The sequence below is a fragment of the Vigna umbellata genome, chromosome 9, assembly GCF_029865625.1.
Source record: "Vigna umbellata cultivar VRB3 chromosome 9, Vumbellata_1.0, whole genome shotgun sequence".
Taxonomy (NCBI): domain Eukaryota; kingdom Viridiplantae; phylum Streptophyta; class Magnoliopsida; order Fabales; family Fabaceae; genus Vigna; species Vigna umbellata.
The window spans coordinates 4,221,572-4,240,617 of record NC_142173.1 but is presented as its reverse complement, the minus strand read 5'-3'; the positions used below and the strand labels follow the sequence as shown (position 1 = coordinate 4,240,617).

The following is a 19,046-nucleotide window of genomic DNA, read 5'->3' as shown; positions in this document are numbered from 1 at the left end:
CAACCCAAAGTTTTCTTCCAAACCTAAACACAATCATTTTCTTCCAAACCCCTTCCCCACACCACAATCTTCAAACAAGGTTTTCGTGTTGGCCAGTTTGGCTTCGTGTTGGTCTTCCCCTGCTTGGGCGAGCCAGGTGTCGAGGCGTAGAGGCGTGGAGGACTTAACTTAGTCACTGGAGTTTCTTTGGTAAACATAGAGTGGAGAACATTTTGTTTTTTTCAAGTTGTCAAAAAGCTGAATACCTTTTGTTGTTCACCTCTAAAAATGGGGATTCGTAACTTTCGTCCACCAAAATCGCGTGAAGAGTGTCTACTGCTCGAGTAGGTAGTATCACTAGCTAAACCCTAAGTAATGGGTTTCCTCTTTTTCCTTTCATACACTTTAGTAACTCTGTGCATTGGGGGATTAGTTTCTTATGTAAAACTGTCTTGTTTAAAAATTATTGATCAAGTTACTTAGCCACTGCTTTCAGAAAAATTCTCTCTATTTGCCACTTGATTTTCTTGGAAGGATACCCGGTCATCTGCTTGGTTTGAATTAGAGAAATCAAGTTTTCATGTGGTAGAATTTCTTAATTTTTCGTTATGCAGGCACATTCGAACAAATTTGGAGCATTGGCTATAAAACTGACATGTTGATTGTTGATGGGAGTGTGTCATCTATAGTGTCGAATTGGATCTCCCTCTGGATGCTTCCTGTATCCATGAATTCCGAATACCTCCTAATCCTCTTATAGGATTGCATTCGTATTGTCCTTCCATTTTTACGCTTTACATGCGGTGCTTGTTGACGTAAGTGTACATCCCAGTATACTAAAAGTTGCCTCTCATTCATTTGCATCAAAGCTACCCAGGTTTGTAAGTGTTCTTATTTTCGGTTTGAATCTGCTACAATTTTCTTTTAGCATTATCTGTTCAAAAGTTTATTTTTGAGCACTTGTGATTGCAAATTTATTTTTATGCATCTTGGATTATATAGAGTAACCTGTTCATTTGATCCATTACAGCAATTCTGCCAACACTGAAATCATTGCAGATAAAAGCAGCGAAGCCTCGAATAAAGTATGTTCTAAGACATTAGATGTCTCTTTTTTTATAATCACACTAATTTTTTTTTAATGCTATGTTTTCTCCTTTTCTATTTTTTGGTTTTTTGAGACTGAGTGTAAAGCTTGAGTAAAAGTGCACTCAGCCTTGGAAATTTATATACATGAATGATTACAAACCTAATAAATACAAAACAAAGTTGTTATTATTCATTCCATAGGTATATTAGTGCAAAGTTATACATCTGACGTAGATCTCAACTGTTATCTTTGAAAATTCAAACATACTGATTATGTCTTGGAAAATGAAAAAAGGAGTTAAATAAGGTCTATTTTCCTTATTTTGATGGTAAATGGTATCAAATCAATAAAGGTTAAGGTGTTAGCAATGAAAAAGTAAACAGATCTTTTAGCATCTGTTAAAGGCTCAGTAGCAAAGTTCCCTTTAAGTCCTACCTGCCTTGCCAATCCCTTACCAAACAACACTGCCAAGTCCTATCACAGACGTGGCTAGCAATAGTATAATCCTATTGCTTGGAAGACTTAATACAATCTACACAAGTCTTGCTGTTGCATTTGACTTTAATAGGTCCGTCTAAGTTCAGAAGATTACCTTAAACTGTTCCTTGCAAAAAACTTATGTACAATTACTTGTACATTTTGTAAAATCATGTCAGCAGGGTCCGTGATCAATAGTGACTTTGGTTCTGTACATATCATTAAAAAACAGATAAGCATAGGCATTAGAAAAAAGAATCAAATCACATTTCCATCCATCGACCAATATTCTATTAAACACACTCAAGCATATTATTGTTCTTCTGCTTTAAACAAATTCTCTCACAAATTCCCTTGAGCCTGCCCATTTCAAAGGACAGTGAATCGGAATGTATTGTGTCAAAATGATGACCATAACAGACTAGAACAGGGTACACACCTTGGAAATGGTCCTTCCAATGAAATCAAGAAAGAAACACTTTTTTATTATTTTTGAATCTATTCATTAAGATCTTATCAACTGCAACCCATTTACAATTGAACTCTTTGGGCTAAATAATTTTATCCTTAGTGCACAGATTTCCTTAGCCTTTTTCCCTACTTCACAGATTTCTAGCTTTGTCTAGATACTGCATATTTCAAGTATCTCGTATAGTTACTGCTTAGAATAGGGCCTCGTACTGCAAACCTGCATTTAAATTTCCATTCTTACACCTACTGGCTACTGGTAGGAAAATATGAAACCTACAACACCTACATCATGTCATATTTTCATTGTTGATGATATTAAATCTTTTGACAGTTTATTTAAATTCTATTCTTGCAGAAACTGCTTTTCTAACTGCTAACCTAGATGATAAAGTTTCCATGTTCCATTGATAAAATATGAAATTACTATACTAAGAACTTCTGATAGGGTATAAGGTAATAGATAATGTTAGGGGTTGGAAGGTATACGAGAGAAGAAGAATGACACCGAACGGTGGAAGGCGGAGAGAGGTCGAGCCGAACGGTGGAAGACGGTGAGAGAGAAGAAGAAGGGAACCAAACGGTGGAAGGCGGGGAGAGGTCGAGCCGAATGGCTGAAGGCAGTGAGGGCTCAAGCCGAACGGTGGAAAGAGGTGAAGAACAGGAGCCGATCCGATCGATGGAAAGAGATGAAGAACTGGAGCTGATCGATTGAAGAGTTACTATCCTAACTGTTGTAGCAGTTAGGATGAGTGGGAAATAATTACAGTGAATAGGGGAATATTTGGTATAAGATAATTATAGTAAATAGAACTAGGGAAATATTCATGATAAGATAAATATAGTAAATAAAGCTATATTGTAGGAAAATATTCAGTATAAGATATTTATAGTAAATAGAGCCATATTTAATATAAATAAAGCTAAATGCTATTGTTAAGGTTAGGTTTTGATTATTGAGTTTGTTGACAGACGGCTGCAGGTGAGGGAAGTTATGCTCCCATCTATCCTTGTTTTGTAAGGGAAGTTATGCTTCCAACTATCCTTTGTTTACAAAATTCTATTACCATTAATAAGAGAAATTCATTCTTTCATTATCTTTTCTTTCTACTGTAATTAGGTTTCTTACTCAGGAACCTAACAACTTCATTCATCTTTTCTTCTCAGTATCATCAATATACTCAATACGATAAAAACGCAACCAGAGATTTGAGACGGCAACTTAACTAGTATATATATCAGTAACTTCGCATGAGAAGTCTGTACTAAGAAAGTAAAAAATACCAGACATATAAACAATTTATCAAACAGTTCAACTTCATTGGAAAACTTTTCATTCACAGAAGTAAATACACATAATGGAATGCACCCACTATAGTCAGCCACCTCCCTGCTTTAACAACTCCCTAAATTCTTCATCAGTGCTTTTAAGCATCACTGACAAAGGTAAAGTGATTCCACTCTGCACAACCTCGGTGTGTCTGGGTTTTATCATGTTTTCCAAACTAAAAGCAAAGTACTGAGGAAACTCTTTCAGCTCCTCCACTTTCCTCCCCATTTCCCCAGCAAAATAGTCATACTTTGGCTGAAAATTATTCTCTATACTGAAAGTGAGCAGTGCTGGGCATCTCAACACCATACTCCTAATCTCATCCTTGGAAAGTCCCAAAGTCTCCAAAAATCTACGTACATATTATAGAAGAGAAACTTTAAAAATGTAGGTTCTCAATATTTGTACATATTATAGGGTAGGATAGGATTATTTATCTCTAAATGATAAATTGAAAAGTCTCGTCATTTATGTTTGTTATATCAGTCCTGGATGCAATTGCAATTAATAATTGTTTTCTGATTATTAAAACAACTTTTAGTCAAGTTTTTTTACAGAGCATAGTAATATAGCGTTAAAAGTAATAATATACTGTTGCTGGTGTTTGTTGTGCAACCTGTAACATTTCTAATTATATTTAAATGAAGTGATAGAATTAATTGTTTTCCTTTTATTTTGAAGTAGACGCTCAACTTGGTTTCGAGCGTGTTAACTAGCTTCAACAATTAGTTGGGTTACGATTGATTGAACTATACAGAAATTAATAACAATCTACTTATAGGAAAAAAATAAGGTTACGTAATAAATTGATCTATGATGTTGCTTCGATGATACACAGAACTCCTTTATATAGCGTTGGTGTTCCATTACAAAGCAATGACCAGATTTTGAATCTGTACAAGCTGTAAGAACTTCCCAATTTTACCTAAGAGTTCTTGTTTAGTTGAGCTAATGATTGTGGAAGAATTCCAGGAATGTTGTTATTGCAACTACATTGAACATTATTACAGGACTTTCGGATAAGCCATTTCAGACTTATTATTGAATGTCCAAGCTCAAATCTAGTTAATAATTTGTGTTTTTCCTTTGTGAAAGTTATTCTCAATAAATTACATTGGACTAAAATACAATTTTAAGACTACAATGAGCTATCTAAGACTAGTTTCATAGTTTGGAAACCGGATATCTTAAACAAAATAAAAAATATAATAAATCAAACCTTTTTATTGTTATCTTATCTTTTATTTATCTTATATTTAATTGAATTGAATTTTGTTTAATTTCAATTTGTTTTATTTTATTTTATTATATTTTATTTTATTTTCTTTTCATTTTACGTTATTTTGTTTTATTTTATTTGTTTTGGTTTTATCTTATTTTGTTTTTATTCTATTTGTTTTATTTTCTCTTTATTAATTTTGATCCGTGTTACCAAATCCACGACCTCCGTCATCATTAGTTTCTCCTTTATATACCACTTCCTGCTCCTACCCAACCAAGCCTCCAATCATGCCTCTCCACATTCTGATCACGGGCTTCCAAGCTGAAGGGTTCCACGAGCTACACGAGGGAGACCATATTCACTTTCCTGAACTTTGACTGAAATAAAACCCAAGCGGGGAAACCAAAAAAGAAAAAAGAGAGGAGAGGGTCGTGAGAGGAGAAAAGAAGAAACAGGAGAAACGAAAAAGTCTGGAAACAAAGGAAGAGGAAAGCAAAAGAGCCTGAAAAAGAAGAAAAATTAGAAGAAGCTTCAACGGGTATGTCATGAACTTGCATGAAATCATTATATGTATATGTTATGGATTAGATTCATCTTAATAGTTGAAATGTGTTGTAATGGATGGATTTCTGCTAATGTTTATGATATTGTTATTGACTGTGATATTACATTTCCTCCCTCACTCATCAATTCACGTTATCTATCCCTGGTACTCCATCATTCATTTCATCATGCTTTCATTCATCGCTCTATTTCATTTATCATCAAACATAGCCATCAAATTCATTCTCAATTCCTTTCAACACCATCGGTGACCCTTCTCCATGATTCTGTATCCTCTACCAAGTGAGATACAACCTCACCTTCTTCTTTTAACCTCGATTTCATCTTTCCAACCTGCACAGAGAAGCCATATCCAGAGAACAAAAACATTAGTGGAGGAAACTAGACAATGCATACTCATTCAAAATCAGATTCAGCTCTTTGCATGTTCATGTTCGTTACTTAATCCAATCAGAAAAGAAAATACAAAACAGAATCTACTCCCATCGTCTTCATCAAATTTTCCCATCAACCACACCATCTCCAATTTCTTTCACCTGCAAAACGCTAATCCAACCATCCAAATCACAGATCATCGGCACTTGAAACACATATTCAGAAATCAAAACCACTGTTAGCAACCGTTACCGGTGCCGCCATTCAGGAGCTCCTCACCGTGAGCCACCACCGAACCAACCAAAAGCCGCGAGCTCCTCCATCGTGACTCTCCAACTCCGGCGAAGGAGCGATTTGCTCGCGTTTGACATTGAAGGCTAAGAAGGCCGCCGAGTTATGGTGGCGTGACCCTTCTTCTACGGGAAAGGTGCAGCGTTGTTTGCAAGGTAGCGGCTGTCGTTGGTTAGAGGATGAGCAAACCCTGCCTTCTTTGAAGGGAGTGGCATGAAAGGAAGGAAGAAGGAGGCAACTGCTCTCCCTTTTTGCTGGAGTAAAGAAACCCCTAGGGTTTGTAAGTTTCTGGAGAAGGAAGGAAAAAAGGGATTGGGCCAAACCCAAAGGGTTCTGCTTTTTTTGTTACTGAAGCGCGAAAACCCTAAGGAAGAAAGAGATTTGGGCTGTGGCTGTGAATTCATCCTTTGGACTTGGATAACGCATCATTTTTGTTTCTTGAGTGTTTCACCCTTCACTTCCAACCTTTTTCTAATTTCCTAAAATGCCCATAATTAATGAGGTAGTTATCCAGTAATTTTATGATAAATTTTGTGCAACATTGAAATCCTACACCCCATTACCCCTGTTAGCAAACATGCATCCCTTACATCCCATTTCTCCTATGACGAAACATACACCCTATCTCTCTCATTTATTAAGAACCCCTACACCCCCATTATCCCATTTGAACTGCAGCTCTTCTTCTCTTTCGTTTCTCTTCGTTCCTTTTCCTTTATTTTCATTAAGTGTTTTCTTGTCTACTTCATATTAGTGAGTGCGGTTTTGATAGTTGAGAGAGGTTTGAGAGGGTTTATTGAAGCAGTTTAAAGTGTTCCAGCAGCTTGGAGGTGGTGCATCGAGAGAGGAAGGCTTGATGTTTGGAGGTGGTGCTTTAAGGGAGATAGCTGGTAGTACTGTTGGTGGTTGGCATTGCTAATCTTTGAAGAATCTGTTTCAAGTATGTATCGGATGTCGATACCTATATTGTGATTTTTGGATGTTGACATCCAATATTCATGTTTGATGGCTTTTGAAATCTTTCACTACATTAGCTTAGTTTATAATTTCTTTTTGTAATTTTGTATGAATTTTTATTAATTTATAAATTTTTAATATAATTTATAATGTTAAAAAATAAATTTTATGATTTTATTAAATTTATAAACAAAATTTATGAAAAAAGTTTTGTAATTTTTGTATGAATTTTTATTAATTTATAAATTTTTAATATAATTTATAATTTTAAAAATAATTTCTATGATTTTATTAAATTTAATAAACAAAATTTATGTAAAAAGAAAAATACAAGTTGAAGATGTATCGGATATGAAAATCCATGTCGAATCTGGTCATCCGATGTCCTATCAGATGTTTATCGCATCTGGAAATGCGATGGTATATTTTAAAATTTATCTTTCGTACATCCAGATCACATGTTTGAATGTGTAAAGTTTTTCTCATAATAAATTATTTAATGTTTTATTACATATGATTTTTACTGTTTCGTATATCAATTTCTCTTTTATTAGTTTAAAATGTTTTGATTATATTATTTACAAATGTTTGATAAGATAATTTTAAAAGTTCTTATATTATTTTAAAAGGTTTAATTATATTATTTATAATTTAAAAGTTTGTTTTTTTAAAATCTTTTATTATATTATTTTAAAATTTAAAAGTTTGTTTATTTTGAACCTAAAACTTTATTAGATTAATTTAAAATGTTTATTTATATTATTTATAATTGTTTAAATAGATAATTTATATGAATTTATTAAAAATATAAATTTATTTAAAATTCATATAATTTTTTTAAATTTTTTTATGTAGTTTTAAGTATTATTATGTTTTTTGTGTTATAATTTTTAAGTTTATTAGATTTTTTTATTTTTTATTTTAATTAAAAATGTTTAATTTATACAATTAATTTTTAATTTTGTTAAAATTTTGTTATAAAATAAATTTTATGAGTTTTTTAATTTATTTAGATTATTTATAATTGTTTAATGTATTGTATTAGTTTATGATTTTATCATTTAATTATAAATGTTGAATATATTGTATTACTTTTTTATTTGGCTTAATATCCCTAGTGGTCCGTATTTTCGTCAGGTGTGTTCAATTTGGTCCTAATTTTTTTTCTGTTCAATGTTGTCCTAAAAAATGTAATTTTTGTTCAGTTTAGTCATTTTTGCAAACAACGTTTAAATCGTTAATGAAAGATAGTCCAGGTGTGCACAAGACTAATGAGATGACATTTAACTACTGCCATGTCAAAAGTAGAGTTTTCGTGGCAGTCCCTTTACCACCCCAAAATTAGGGTTCTGCATTTGGGAAAAAGTTGCTCGCGGTTTTGCATCAATGGAGCTCATGGTAGCATGAAGACAAACCTAGTTGTGTAAGAAAGCACTCATGGTGGCCAGTGGAAGCAAGTAACGACGTGATTCTAGGTTTCTTTGATTTAGGATTTTTCTGGATTTCGTTGTGGTTCTTTGCAGGTTGGAGAAGATGATGACCCTTGAGATTAGGGTGGCTTGCGACATTATTGACGATGAAGACTTAGCGGTTTGGGTGGTGCGATTCAGCTTTCTCTGTTTCTGGGTGCTTGTGTTTGATTTGCAGGTACGAGATGCTGGCAATGGCGGCTTAAGAAAATCCTGTGATGGCGGAGGCGCAGAGGTGATCTGGGTAGCACGGCAGCTTGAGGAGAGTTTCGTGATTTGGGGGAGATCGTGACTTTGATGGTGGTGGCCAGGAGGTTGCGCGTGATGACTGCCATGGTTCTCTGCAGGTGCGGCTTCACGACGGCATGGTGACTTTGGACGATCTCTGCGATGACACTGGCAGTAGCGTTAGGGTTCAGTGGCGGCTAGGGTTAGGTGACTAGAGAGAAAGTAGGGTTTCGGTTTCTGTTTGGGCTGAAGGTGACGTAATGCCATCTCATTTGGGGTTTGCACAGTTGGAGCAATGATCGTTAACGAATTAAATGCCGTTTGTAAAAAGCACTAAATTGAACAAAAATTACATTCTTTTGGATAATATTAAACAGAAAAAAAAACTGGGACCAAATTGAACACACCTGACGAAAATAGGGACCATCTGTATTAAGGCTTTTTATTTTGTTTATTTATGATGAAAAAAATGTGTGTTTTTCAAATTTCTTAGATTGTTATTTAAATAATGTTATTTGTTTTTTCATCATTATAAATGATATTATATATTGAGGGATGAAATTTATGTTATAGGTGATTATATAGTCTAAATGGACGAATATCGTTATGGGATGGATTCTAAATAAAATCTATCATCCTATCAGAATTTTCGTCCTCTATAAATGAGGTTGTTGAGGGAGATTTGACGAATCATTATTTCACAACAAATGAAATTTTTTCCTCTCGTGAAAACTTAATTGAATGGGTAAGAGGAATTGCATATGATATAAGATTTATTATGGTGACTATAAGATCCGATAAAACTACTGGTCAACTTAGGAAGAAGACGTTTCTGTTGCTAGGATGTGAAAGAGGTGGAAAATATAGAAAATACAAATCTGATGTCCAACCTAGTACATATGACATTCGGAAATGTGAGTGTTCTTTCTAGTTAGGGGACAAGCCATTTAGTAATGACGATGAGTGGATATTGCAAGTGAAATGTGGATATCATAATCACGATTTATCAGAAACTTTAGTGGGACATCCTTATGCTGGTAGGTTAAATCCTATTGAGCAAGTAGTACTTGTTGATATGACTATAACCCAAGTAACACCTGCAAATATTTTGTTGACTCTCAAACAAAATAATGATCATAATGTAACTATAATAAAACAAGTTTACATAGCAAGGTATACATATAAACACCCATTAAGAGGATCGAGAACTAAGCTGCAGTAGTTGATGATCATGTTGGATCGCGACAAGTACATACATTAGAGTAGATGTGCAGAGGATTCTGAGGTTGTCAGTGACCACTTTTGGGCACATCTTGATGCAATCAAGTTATTGAATGCATTTAATGTTATTTTTTAATGGATTCAACTTATAGAACAAATAAATATTGGTTGCCGTTACTAGAGATTGTTGGTATGACATTTGCTAGGTTGACCTACTCAGCTGCATTTTCATTCTTATCAAGTGAGCGACAAAATAATTTCACTTGGGTTCTTGAAAGGCTTAGAGGTTTATTTTTGACATCTGAGGGGGTCCACAAGTCATTGTCAGTGATAAAGACTTATCTTTGATGAATTCCATTAGCAATGTGTTTCTCCAGTCATATCAATTGTTATGTTGCTTCCATATTATAAAAAATGTCAAAGCGAAGTGCAAAATGTTAGTTGATTGTGTGAAAGCATGAGATGTGATAATGGAAGCATGAGAGAACGTCATGGATTGTGAAAATCAGTCTATGTTTGGTGATTGTGTGAATCACCTTGAATACACCTGCCGTTCATGGCCTTTATTTTTTAAATATGTTAATAATACTTGGATTATTCTATACAATACTTACTTTGTAAAGGCATGAACAAACAACGTAATGCATTTTTAGGGAATATTACAATGAACATGTATGTTTTAATATTATATTAGTCTATTTAATATTTAAATATTTGATAATATTCCGCTTATTTATTTTTGTCATGGTTGAGTCTGCTCATTGAAGCTTAAAGAAAATATTGGGAAATCATATGGGAGATTTTTGGTCTTGTTGGAATGCCATTCATAATGTCATTATCTTGCAACATAATAAGATTAAAGCGTCCTTCGAAAAAAGTTTAAATTTTTAAAGTGAAGCTTATAAAGGAATAAGATAAAGAAGACTTGTTGGACGAGTATTCACTTATGCTGATGTAATTATTCGGCGATTAGTCCCATAACGTAAGTGTATACTCGTCCAACAAGTTTTCTATATTTTTATTCCTTTATAAGCTTCACTTTAAAGATTTAAACTTTTTTCGAAGGATGCTTTAATCTTATTATGTTGCAAGATAATGACGTTGTGAATGACATCCTAGCAAGAACAAAGATCTCCCATACTATTTTCCAATATTTTCTTTAAGCTCCAATGAGTAGACTCAACTCTGACAAAAATAAATAATCAATATTATCAAATATTAAATAAACTAATATAACATTAAAACACATGTTCGTTGTTGTAATCCCTAAATGCATTACGTTGTTTGTCCATACCTTTACAAAGTAAGTATTGTATGGAATAGTCCAAGTGTTATTGACATATTCAAAGAACAAAGGCCATGAACGACATGTGTACTCAAGGTGATTCACACAGTCACTAAACATAGACTAATATTCACAATCCATGATGTTCTCCCATGCTTACCACATCACATGCTTCCACACAATCAACTAACATTTTGAACTTCGCTTTGACATTTTTTATAATATGAAAGCAACATAACAATTGATATGACTAAGGAAACACATTGCCAATGGAATTCATCAAAGATAAGTCTCTATCGCTGACAATGACTTGTAAACCGCCCTCATATGTCAGAAATAAACTTGTAAGCCTTTCAAGAGCCCTAGTGAAATTGTTTTGTCGCTCACTTGATAAGAATGCAAATACAGCTGAGTAGGACAACCCAATAGATGTCATATCAACAATCTTTAACAACGACAACTGATATTTATTTGTTTTATAAGTTGAATCCATTAACAAAACAACATTCAATAACTTGATTGCACTATGATGTGTCCAAAAGAGGTCATTGACAACCTCTGAATCCTTCGTACATCTACTCTAATGTATGTACTTATCGCGATCCAACATCATCATCAACTGTTGCAGCTCAGCTCTCGACCCTCTCAATGAGCGTTTATATGTATATCTTGCTGTGTAAACTTGTTTTATTGCAGTTACATTATGATAATTATTTGCAGGTGTTACTTGGTTTTAGTCATATCAAAAATACCGTTTGTTCAGTAGGAATTAACTTACCAGCATAAGGATGCCCCACTAAAGTTTCTGCTAAACCGTGATTGTAGTATCCACATATCACTTGCAATACCCACCTATCGCTATTACCAAATGACTTGCCCCTTAATTGGAAAAGACACTCACATTTTTGGGTGCTATATGTCTAGGTTGGACATCAGGTTTGTATTTCCCACCTCTTTTACATCCTAGCAATCTTCCTCCCAGGTTGACTGGTAGCTTTATCGGATCTAAGAGTCACCACAACAAATCCTAGATCATATGCAATCCCTCTTACCCATTCATTTAAGTTTTCACGAGAGGAAAATTTTTCATTTGTTGTGAAATAATTTGTCAGATCTTCATCAGCAACCTCACTTAAAAAGGACGAAAATTCTAATAACATGATAGAATTTATTTCAGAGTCCATCCCATAATGATATTAGTTAATTTAGACTATAATCACATGTAACATATTTCTTCCCTCAATATTTAATATCATTTATAATAATAAAAAACAAATAATATTATTTAAATAACAATCTTAAATATTTGAAAAACAAACATGTTTTTTTATCATAAAAAAACAAAATCAAAAAGTAATACAATATATAGAACATTTATAATTTATAATTAAATTATAAAATCATAAACTAATGCAATACATTAAACAATTATAAATAATCTAATAAACACCAAAATAATAATACATAAAATACCTAAAAAATAAATCAAAATTTTCATATTATTTTTCCATACCAATTTTCTTTAAATAAATTAAAATACTAATACAATTTATTTTATAACAAAATTAAAAATTAATAGAATAAGATTAAATATTTTTAATTAAATTGTAAAATAAAAAATATAATCTAATAAACTTAAAGATTAAAACGCAAAAAACATAATAATACTTAAACCTACAAAATAATTTGTAAAATTTTTTTATATGAATTTTAAATAAATTTATATTTTCAATAAATTAAAAATATTCATACAAATGATTGTATATAAATTATCTATTTAAACAATTATAAATAATATAAATAAACATTTTAAATTAATCTAATAAATTTTTACGTTCAAAATAAATAAACTTTTAAATTTTAAAATTATATAATAAAAGATTTTGAAAAAACAAACTTTTATATTACAAATAATATAATTAAACCATTTAAAATAATATATCAAATTTTAAAATTATCTTATTAAATATTTAGAAATAATATAATTAAACATATAATTACTGGATAACTACCTCTTTACTTAAGGATATTTTAGGAAATTGGGACGGAGGTTGAAGAGGTTGGAGGTGAATGATCAAACACCACCCTTTCCTTTGTCAGGATACATCATCTTCTTCCCCCAAATTTCCAATACAAATGCCAATAGAGGCTCCCCATCTCCATGCAAGCTTTTTCGTGCACCTCTTCGTCGCGGCGACACCTCTGACCGGGAACTGCGTCGGAGCCGCGACGGCAATCGGAGGCATCGCCGCAAGTAGCATTGAACTGAGGACCACCCTCCCAACGGATTCCATTACGGCCATCATCGCCGTGCTGCTGCAGCGGCAATTGGAAGCATCGTTGCACCTCCGACCAGAGACTTCGTTCACGCCAAACATCAAACACTAACAGTGGAGCCATCACCATCCCTGCTGGGGCTTCTCCGTACACCGTTACCACCGTGGCACTGATCCGAAGGCATTACTGATTGGAAGCACCACCAGCATCACTTCTTCCTTTCATTGCCATTGAATAGTTTTCCTCCTTCCCAAATGTTTTCACATCTTTATTTCTTGTTTAAATGTTCTCTGATTATGATCCTTACATAGTGTTTCACAATTAAACTCAATAATGGAGGAATTGACGTATATCCACTACAGCAGAGATGATTTCTAGAGTGGAATTATCATTTGAAATAGAAGGAGTAGAAGTGTACCTTAATTCGCTTTGCTGTTATTGCTCTCTGTGCTATCTGCTGCTGGTCCTTCCTCCACCACCGAGTTCGGTTGGTCTCCGGAAAAATATATATTTCTATCTTTGAGAAATATATAGCCGATGGTTTAAAATAGAGCTGATTGAGGCAGTACATGCACTTTATATATACGTTTAGACTGAACTGTGATCTTCTTAAAGTGAGTTAAGGTGAGACAGGGCCAATATTTTTATTTGAATCCCTTTTTTATTTTTGTAAATTTGTTTATATTGAGTTTTCTAGTATTATTATTTTTAAATTGTGCCCTTCACTCCATACTAAACTAAAAATTGTAACTGACTCTAAATCTGTGCTTGCCGGTGATAATCATTATACTTAGCCCAAAACAGTAAATTAAAACGTGAAGTCCACACACTAGATAATGCCAATACCCTTGAGTTGTTCATGGATTTCGCAGAAGAGGGTTAGAAACCCTTTTGTTTTGGGTGAGTCTATGATTCCTTGATAGGATTTTATATTTCGTGGTCCCTTCCTTTGATGTTCCTTAAAAGGTATCTGTGATCAAGTTGATCAACTGCAATTTTAACATGAAAATCTGTAGTTCTAATCTTTATTGTGCATTATAAACATCCAACAACTTTCATTCCGTAAAATTTTGGTCGGGTGCTTTATTTTGGATTGATTTGTGTCATGTTCTTCTGACATATGTTTTCTATGGTAAATTATGTTCTTGTGAAATCAATATGGTAACGTTTAAATTTGGTTGTCTTATTCAAAGTTGCTGATAAGATAGCTAGGCAATCATTCGGCTAGCATGGACGTAGCACATTGTTATTTAAAGGGGAATGCTGATGCTGTGGAGTTTTGTCCGTATGATTTGTATCATAACGTTTTGGCGGTATCCACTTACACATTACAAGAAGGTTGTCAGCCCAATCGACATGGAAGCATATCACTTTTCAATGTTGATGAGGACAAAGGCCACCTTGACATGGTTTTTAGTGAGGAAACTGCTGGGATTTTTGACATAAAGTGGAGCCCACCTGGAGGACGTTTGAATCCTTTTCTAGCTCAAGCAGATGCTGATGGATACTTGAGAATTAAAATGCTGGAAGGTGGCTCTAACGGAGTGGAAGGTATGGATTTAGTCCTTGGTTAATTTCTATAAAGCACTGTATTCAATATGAACATGTCAACTTAGTAACACTCAAAACTGTATTAAAATAAAAAGTTGTCAAAGTTGAGAGTTCGTACTGACTGATAGGCTGAAATTTGACCAAATATATAAATATTTAGAAGTAATTAAAAAACTAGGTAAAATTTCATCACAAGTTATGGTGGAGACGTTGCACGTACTCAAGATGAATTATCATTTGTTTGGCTCTAAAACTGAAGATTCGTCCATGTTACTAATAAAATGTTTGAAAGTTTAGTTGGTTTAGGTTTTTCTACATGGTATGTTGGAATGATACAGTGGTGCTTGTGTGAAAGTTTTCGATAACAAGGCTAGCTTAGTCCTTATTGTTTGTTCAAAGTCTCTCATTTCACACTCATCTTCGCTTCTTCACAATGGGTTGACAACTCTGGATTCTTGTGATCTTGAATTCGCAATGGATGCTGAGTTCTTAAGCATCATTACCATAGAAGAATACCAATTTGACAACACTAAGCTTGATAACAAAACTTCATGCTAATTGCCTTCACAAAACAGACTATGGTGAGGCTCTGATTGTTTTGACCCCTATTGAAATATTGCATCTATCTTGACTTCCTAAACAACACCTGGGCAAACATAAACACTTGTCGCTGGTCAGTTGAGTAAATGAATTACATCTAATTTCGAGACTCAACGAGTCTCTTCTCGACTCAAGTTTATTCCAAGTCCAGATCTAGAAAGGAGTTCAACAGTCAATTGGCTACCTATACTTAGAAGTGTAGCTGTTGGAATTTACGAGTTGAGACTTAAGAGTTTGATAACAATTTCTCATGTACTCTTAAAAATCCCACCTGTTAGATATGATCTGTTATAAAATAATTTGTTATTATTTAAGTAGATTTTGTAGCATTAGTTGCCTAAAGGTTAGCCTCAATTATAGCTTGTCAGTTATAATGACAACCTAAATTATAGGTTGCAATTTGTATATATTCCTTATCAATGAATATGCAAAGTACGGATGATTTCCTCCATGGTATCAGATTAGGTTACCTTCCTCAAATCCTAAAAACCTAGCCGTCACTGTTCTTCTCTTCTTCCAAGCAATTTTTTTTTCTCCTTCCTTCTTCCCATTGTTGCCCATCAATGGCCGAAAACTCCAAATTTCACTCCGCCCTAGCTGTCACCAACGTGAAGCATCTTATTCCAATCACCTTGGACATGGAAACCGGCCAATATCACTCATGGACAACCTTATTTAAGGTCCAAGCTAAAGTTCATTCCGTGCTTGAACATATCATCCCCCCTACGGATGCCGCAGCCATAACAGCATATCAAACAGCCAAGGTCGCTGATCTCCCACTATGGAACCGTCTTGATGCTGTTGTCCTTCAATGGATTTATGCGACTATATCTCCTGATATTCTCACATCGATTCTCGTGGCTGATGATTCGGCTGAAAGAGCCTGGCAGCGTGTCGCTGATCTATTCCAAGATAACAAAAACTCTAGGGCGATGTATCTTGAAACTCAGTTCACAAACACGTGCTTGACTGATTTCTCCTCAACCTCCGCCTATTGCAACCACCTCAAATCTCTTGCTGACCAATTATCTAATGTCGGGGCTCCTGTTTCAGATCAACGTCTTGTGCTCCGCTTGCTCGCTGGATTAACCGAAGCCTGTGCTAGTTTTGTCACGGTTATGCAACAGAAAGATGAATTGCCCAATTTTGCCACAACATGTTCTCGCTTAAAGATGGAAGAGACCACAATTAAGGAGCGAGCAACCCGTGAATCTGGTTCCACTGCCCTCTTAACCGTGGATGAAGGCTTCTCTTCACAGCCGCAACACCATAACAGCAACATCACTTCATCACAGGGTCGTAATAATTCTAATCGAGGCAAGAAATATGAATTTATGACATCCAGCCATCAGTTCTGGTTCCCATTTATGGCCTATTTTGGCATTATAATTTGTCTCTATTTTATGGCCTTTTTTAATATAAGATTTATCCCTTGTGTTAGTATGAAAATTACAATCATTGTTACAAATTATTTGACCTCGTGTTTTAGTTACTTTATACACTTTTCTGTTAGCGGCTATTTTTTATTTTTTATTATATAGGTTTGGTTTTTTACGCAAATTGCAAAGATGTCAAATATTCTCCATTACTTAATGTACTCATCCATGACATCTAAGTTATTTCTAAATTGGTATTTTGCTAAAGAGATATCCTGTCATCTTTTACTCACTTACCTTGTACTAAAGATTTGTTATTGATTCTATGTCAGGGGTTACTCTAAAGGAGATCATTAAGGAAAAAATCAGCAACTCTATGTGCTTGTACCTGGATTGGAACCCTTCAGCCACATCTATCACAGTAGGACTTTCTGATGGCTCTGTGTCTATTGTTTCTGTTCTTGAATCCAAGCTGGAAATACAAGAACAGTGGAAGGCTCATGATTTTGAACTTTGGACAACCTGCTTTGATATTCACCAACCAAATTTGATATACACTGGCTCTGATGATTGCAAGTTAAGTTGTTGGGATTTGCGAGATAGACCTCCTAATGTGGTATTTCAAAGCTCTAAGGTCCACAAAATGGGTGTTACTTGCATTGAGAAGAGCCCCCATGATCCGAATATCTTGTTGACTGGTAGCTATGATGAATTCCTGAGGGTATGGGATTTAAGGTCTCTCTCAAAACCCCTTAACAATACTTCAATTAGCTTAGGGGGAGGAGTTTGGAGGGTTAAGCAGCACCCCTTCATTCCAGGCTTGGTCTTGGCTGCATGTATGCACAATGGTTTTGCTATTGTTGCTATTAAAGGTGACAATGCTGAAGTATTGGAAACTTACAACAAACATGATTCTCTTGCTTATGGAGTAGACTGGCAGAAAGGTGAAGCAAATCATTTAGGTGGGAAAACCAAACCATTGATGGCTACTTGCTCATTCTATGACAAACATATTCGGGTGTGGAGGTCAGCAAATGATATTATTATCTTGTAGAATGCTCATTCTTGCTTAACTTTAACACATTAGGAAATGTGATGCACAGTTTATTTATTCAATCATGGTTTGCATTATTTTGACAATTTCATTTGCATTTAAAATCGTTTTTTCCCCAAATTAACCGTCACTGTTTGATTGCGGTAGTTGATTGAAAATGAGTTTACTGTTAAACAATGATAGAAAAACCAAAACTATATATATATATATGTGTGTGTGTGTGTGTGGATATAAACCCAAGTTAATGTAGCACAGGTAGAAGTTAATTGATTGAACAGTGCGTGATTTACTGTAAACATCTTGATGTGTGTTTAATTTTTGTTGGAAGTAGTTTGTGAAATAAATAGTATTGGAATTAGGGAAGTTGTAAGGAAAAATGATATTAAAAAGGGAGGAAAAAATTAATCCAAATTCATAAATGAGAATACATGTGCATAGGGCTTATAACCAAATCGAAAACCCTAAAATATCTAATAAATAATTAGATTTACTTGGAAGGAAATTGATGCAAAATTTAATAAATAAGGACCAATTTCAGACACTTTTAAGATGAGGGACTGAATTGATATTATTTAGCAAAATTGAAGACAAAATAGGTTATGAAGCCTTGAATTTATGCTTCTTTCATAATAGAGTAAAGTGTATTATATTGAATTTAATTATCTATGATATGAAATCTAACAAAGAGTTAAGCACATTATTCTAATAAGTGCATATGAATGTCTAATCTATTAGAAACATCAATGAGATATAAATGGATTGAATGAATTGTTGATATATATATATATATATAATTTTGGTATATGCATGTGTTAATGGTGTCTTTCAAAATGTATTAAATGAAAATATATAATATCTCATGAAAAAATTCCAAGAATAGGTAAAGAGATGCACAAATTTATTTGTTTATTAAATTTCTTTTCTTGAGATATCTCTGTATTATAATTATCTATGAGGAGAAAAATTCATTTAAGAAAAAGCTTTGAAATTTAACATAAATATAAAATATTTGTTTATTTATCTCGTAATGACTAAAAGCAATATAATGTTAATAAAATTTTACACATTATATTCACGTAACTCGTACGTAAATTTACTTGTTCATTTAAAATGTTAAGAAATCCACATTTTTATTTTTTTTAATTTAATCTTTTTGTTGAATATAGTGAAAAACTATAATTGGGATTAATCTTTCTTGTGTTAAATACACACATAGGATTCCCTATTTATAA

The 19,046-nt window shown here is 33.7% G+C and overlaps 2 protein-coding genes and 1 long non-coding RNA gene across 19 annotated transcripts; 2 read left to right on the top strand and 1 right to left on the bottom strand.

The window, feature by feature from the left end:
* LOC124822634 (Transducin/WD40 repeat-like superfamily protein) lies at positions 1 to 17,876 on the top strand. 14 transcript variants are annotated; one of them, XM_088099611.1, is made up of 6 exons: positions 2 to 327; positions 594 to 856; positions 1,010 to 1,064; positions 4,804 to 5,104; positions 14,427 to 14,784; positions 17,093 to 17,876. In XM_088099611.1, the coding sequence occupies exons 5-6, from the start codon at positions 14,463 to 14,465 to the stop codon at positions 17,812 to 17,814; spliced, it is 1,044 nt and encodes a 347-aa protein (XP_087955737.1). In that variant the 5' UTR covers positions 2 to 327; positions 594 to 856; positions 1,010 to 1,064; positions 4,804 to 5,104; positions 14,427 to 14,462; the 3' UTR covers positions 17,815 to 17,876. The 14 variants fall into 14 exon arrangements, with proteins under 14 accessions (XP_087955732.1, XP_087955737.1, XP_087955735.1 ...); XM_088099609.1 differs by having other exon boundaries at positions 2,488 to 5,104; XM_088099608.1 differs by having other exon boundaries at positions 2,478 to 5,104.
* LOC148192355 (uncharacterized) lies at positions 5,193 to 6,544 on the bottom strand. 4 transcript variants are annotated; one of them, XR_015782327.1, is made up of 2 exons: positions 5,758 to 6,544; positions 5,193 to 5,676 (listed from the first exon to the last, which is right to left on the bottom strand). It is a non-coding gene; the product is annotated as an uncharacterized LOC148192355 (long non-coding RNA). The 4 variants fall into 4 exon arrangements; XR_015782328.1 differs by having other exon boundaries at positions 5,193 to 5,666; XR_015782329.1 differs by having other exon boundaries at positions 5,785 to 6,544.
* Positions 14,797 to 17,082, top strand: LOC148192354 (uncharacterized). The gene has a single exon (XM_088099614.1). The coding sequence runs from the start codon at positions 15,948 to 15,950 to the stop codon at positions 16,923 to 16,925; it is 978 nt and encodes a 325-aa protein (XP_087955740.1). The 5' UTR covers positions 14,797 to 15,947; the 3' UTR covers positions 16,926 to 17,082.
* Positions 17,877 to 19,046: the final 1,170 nt, after the last annotated feature.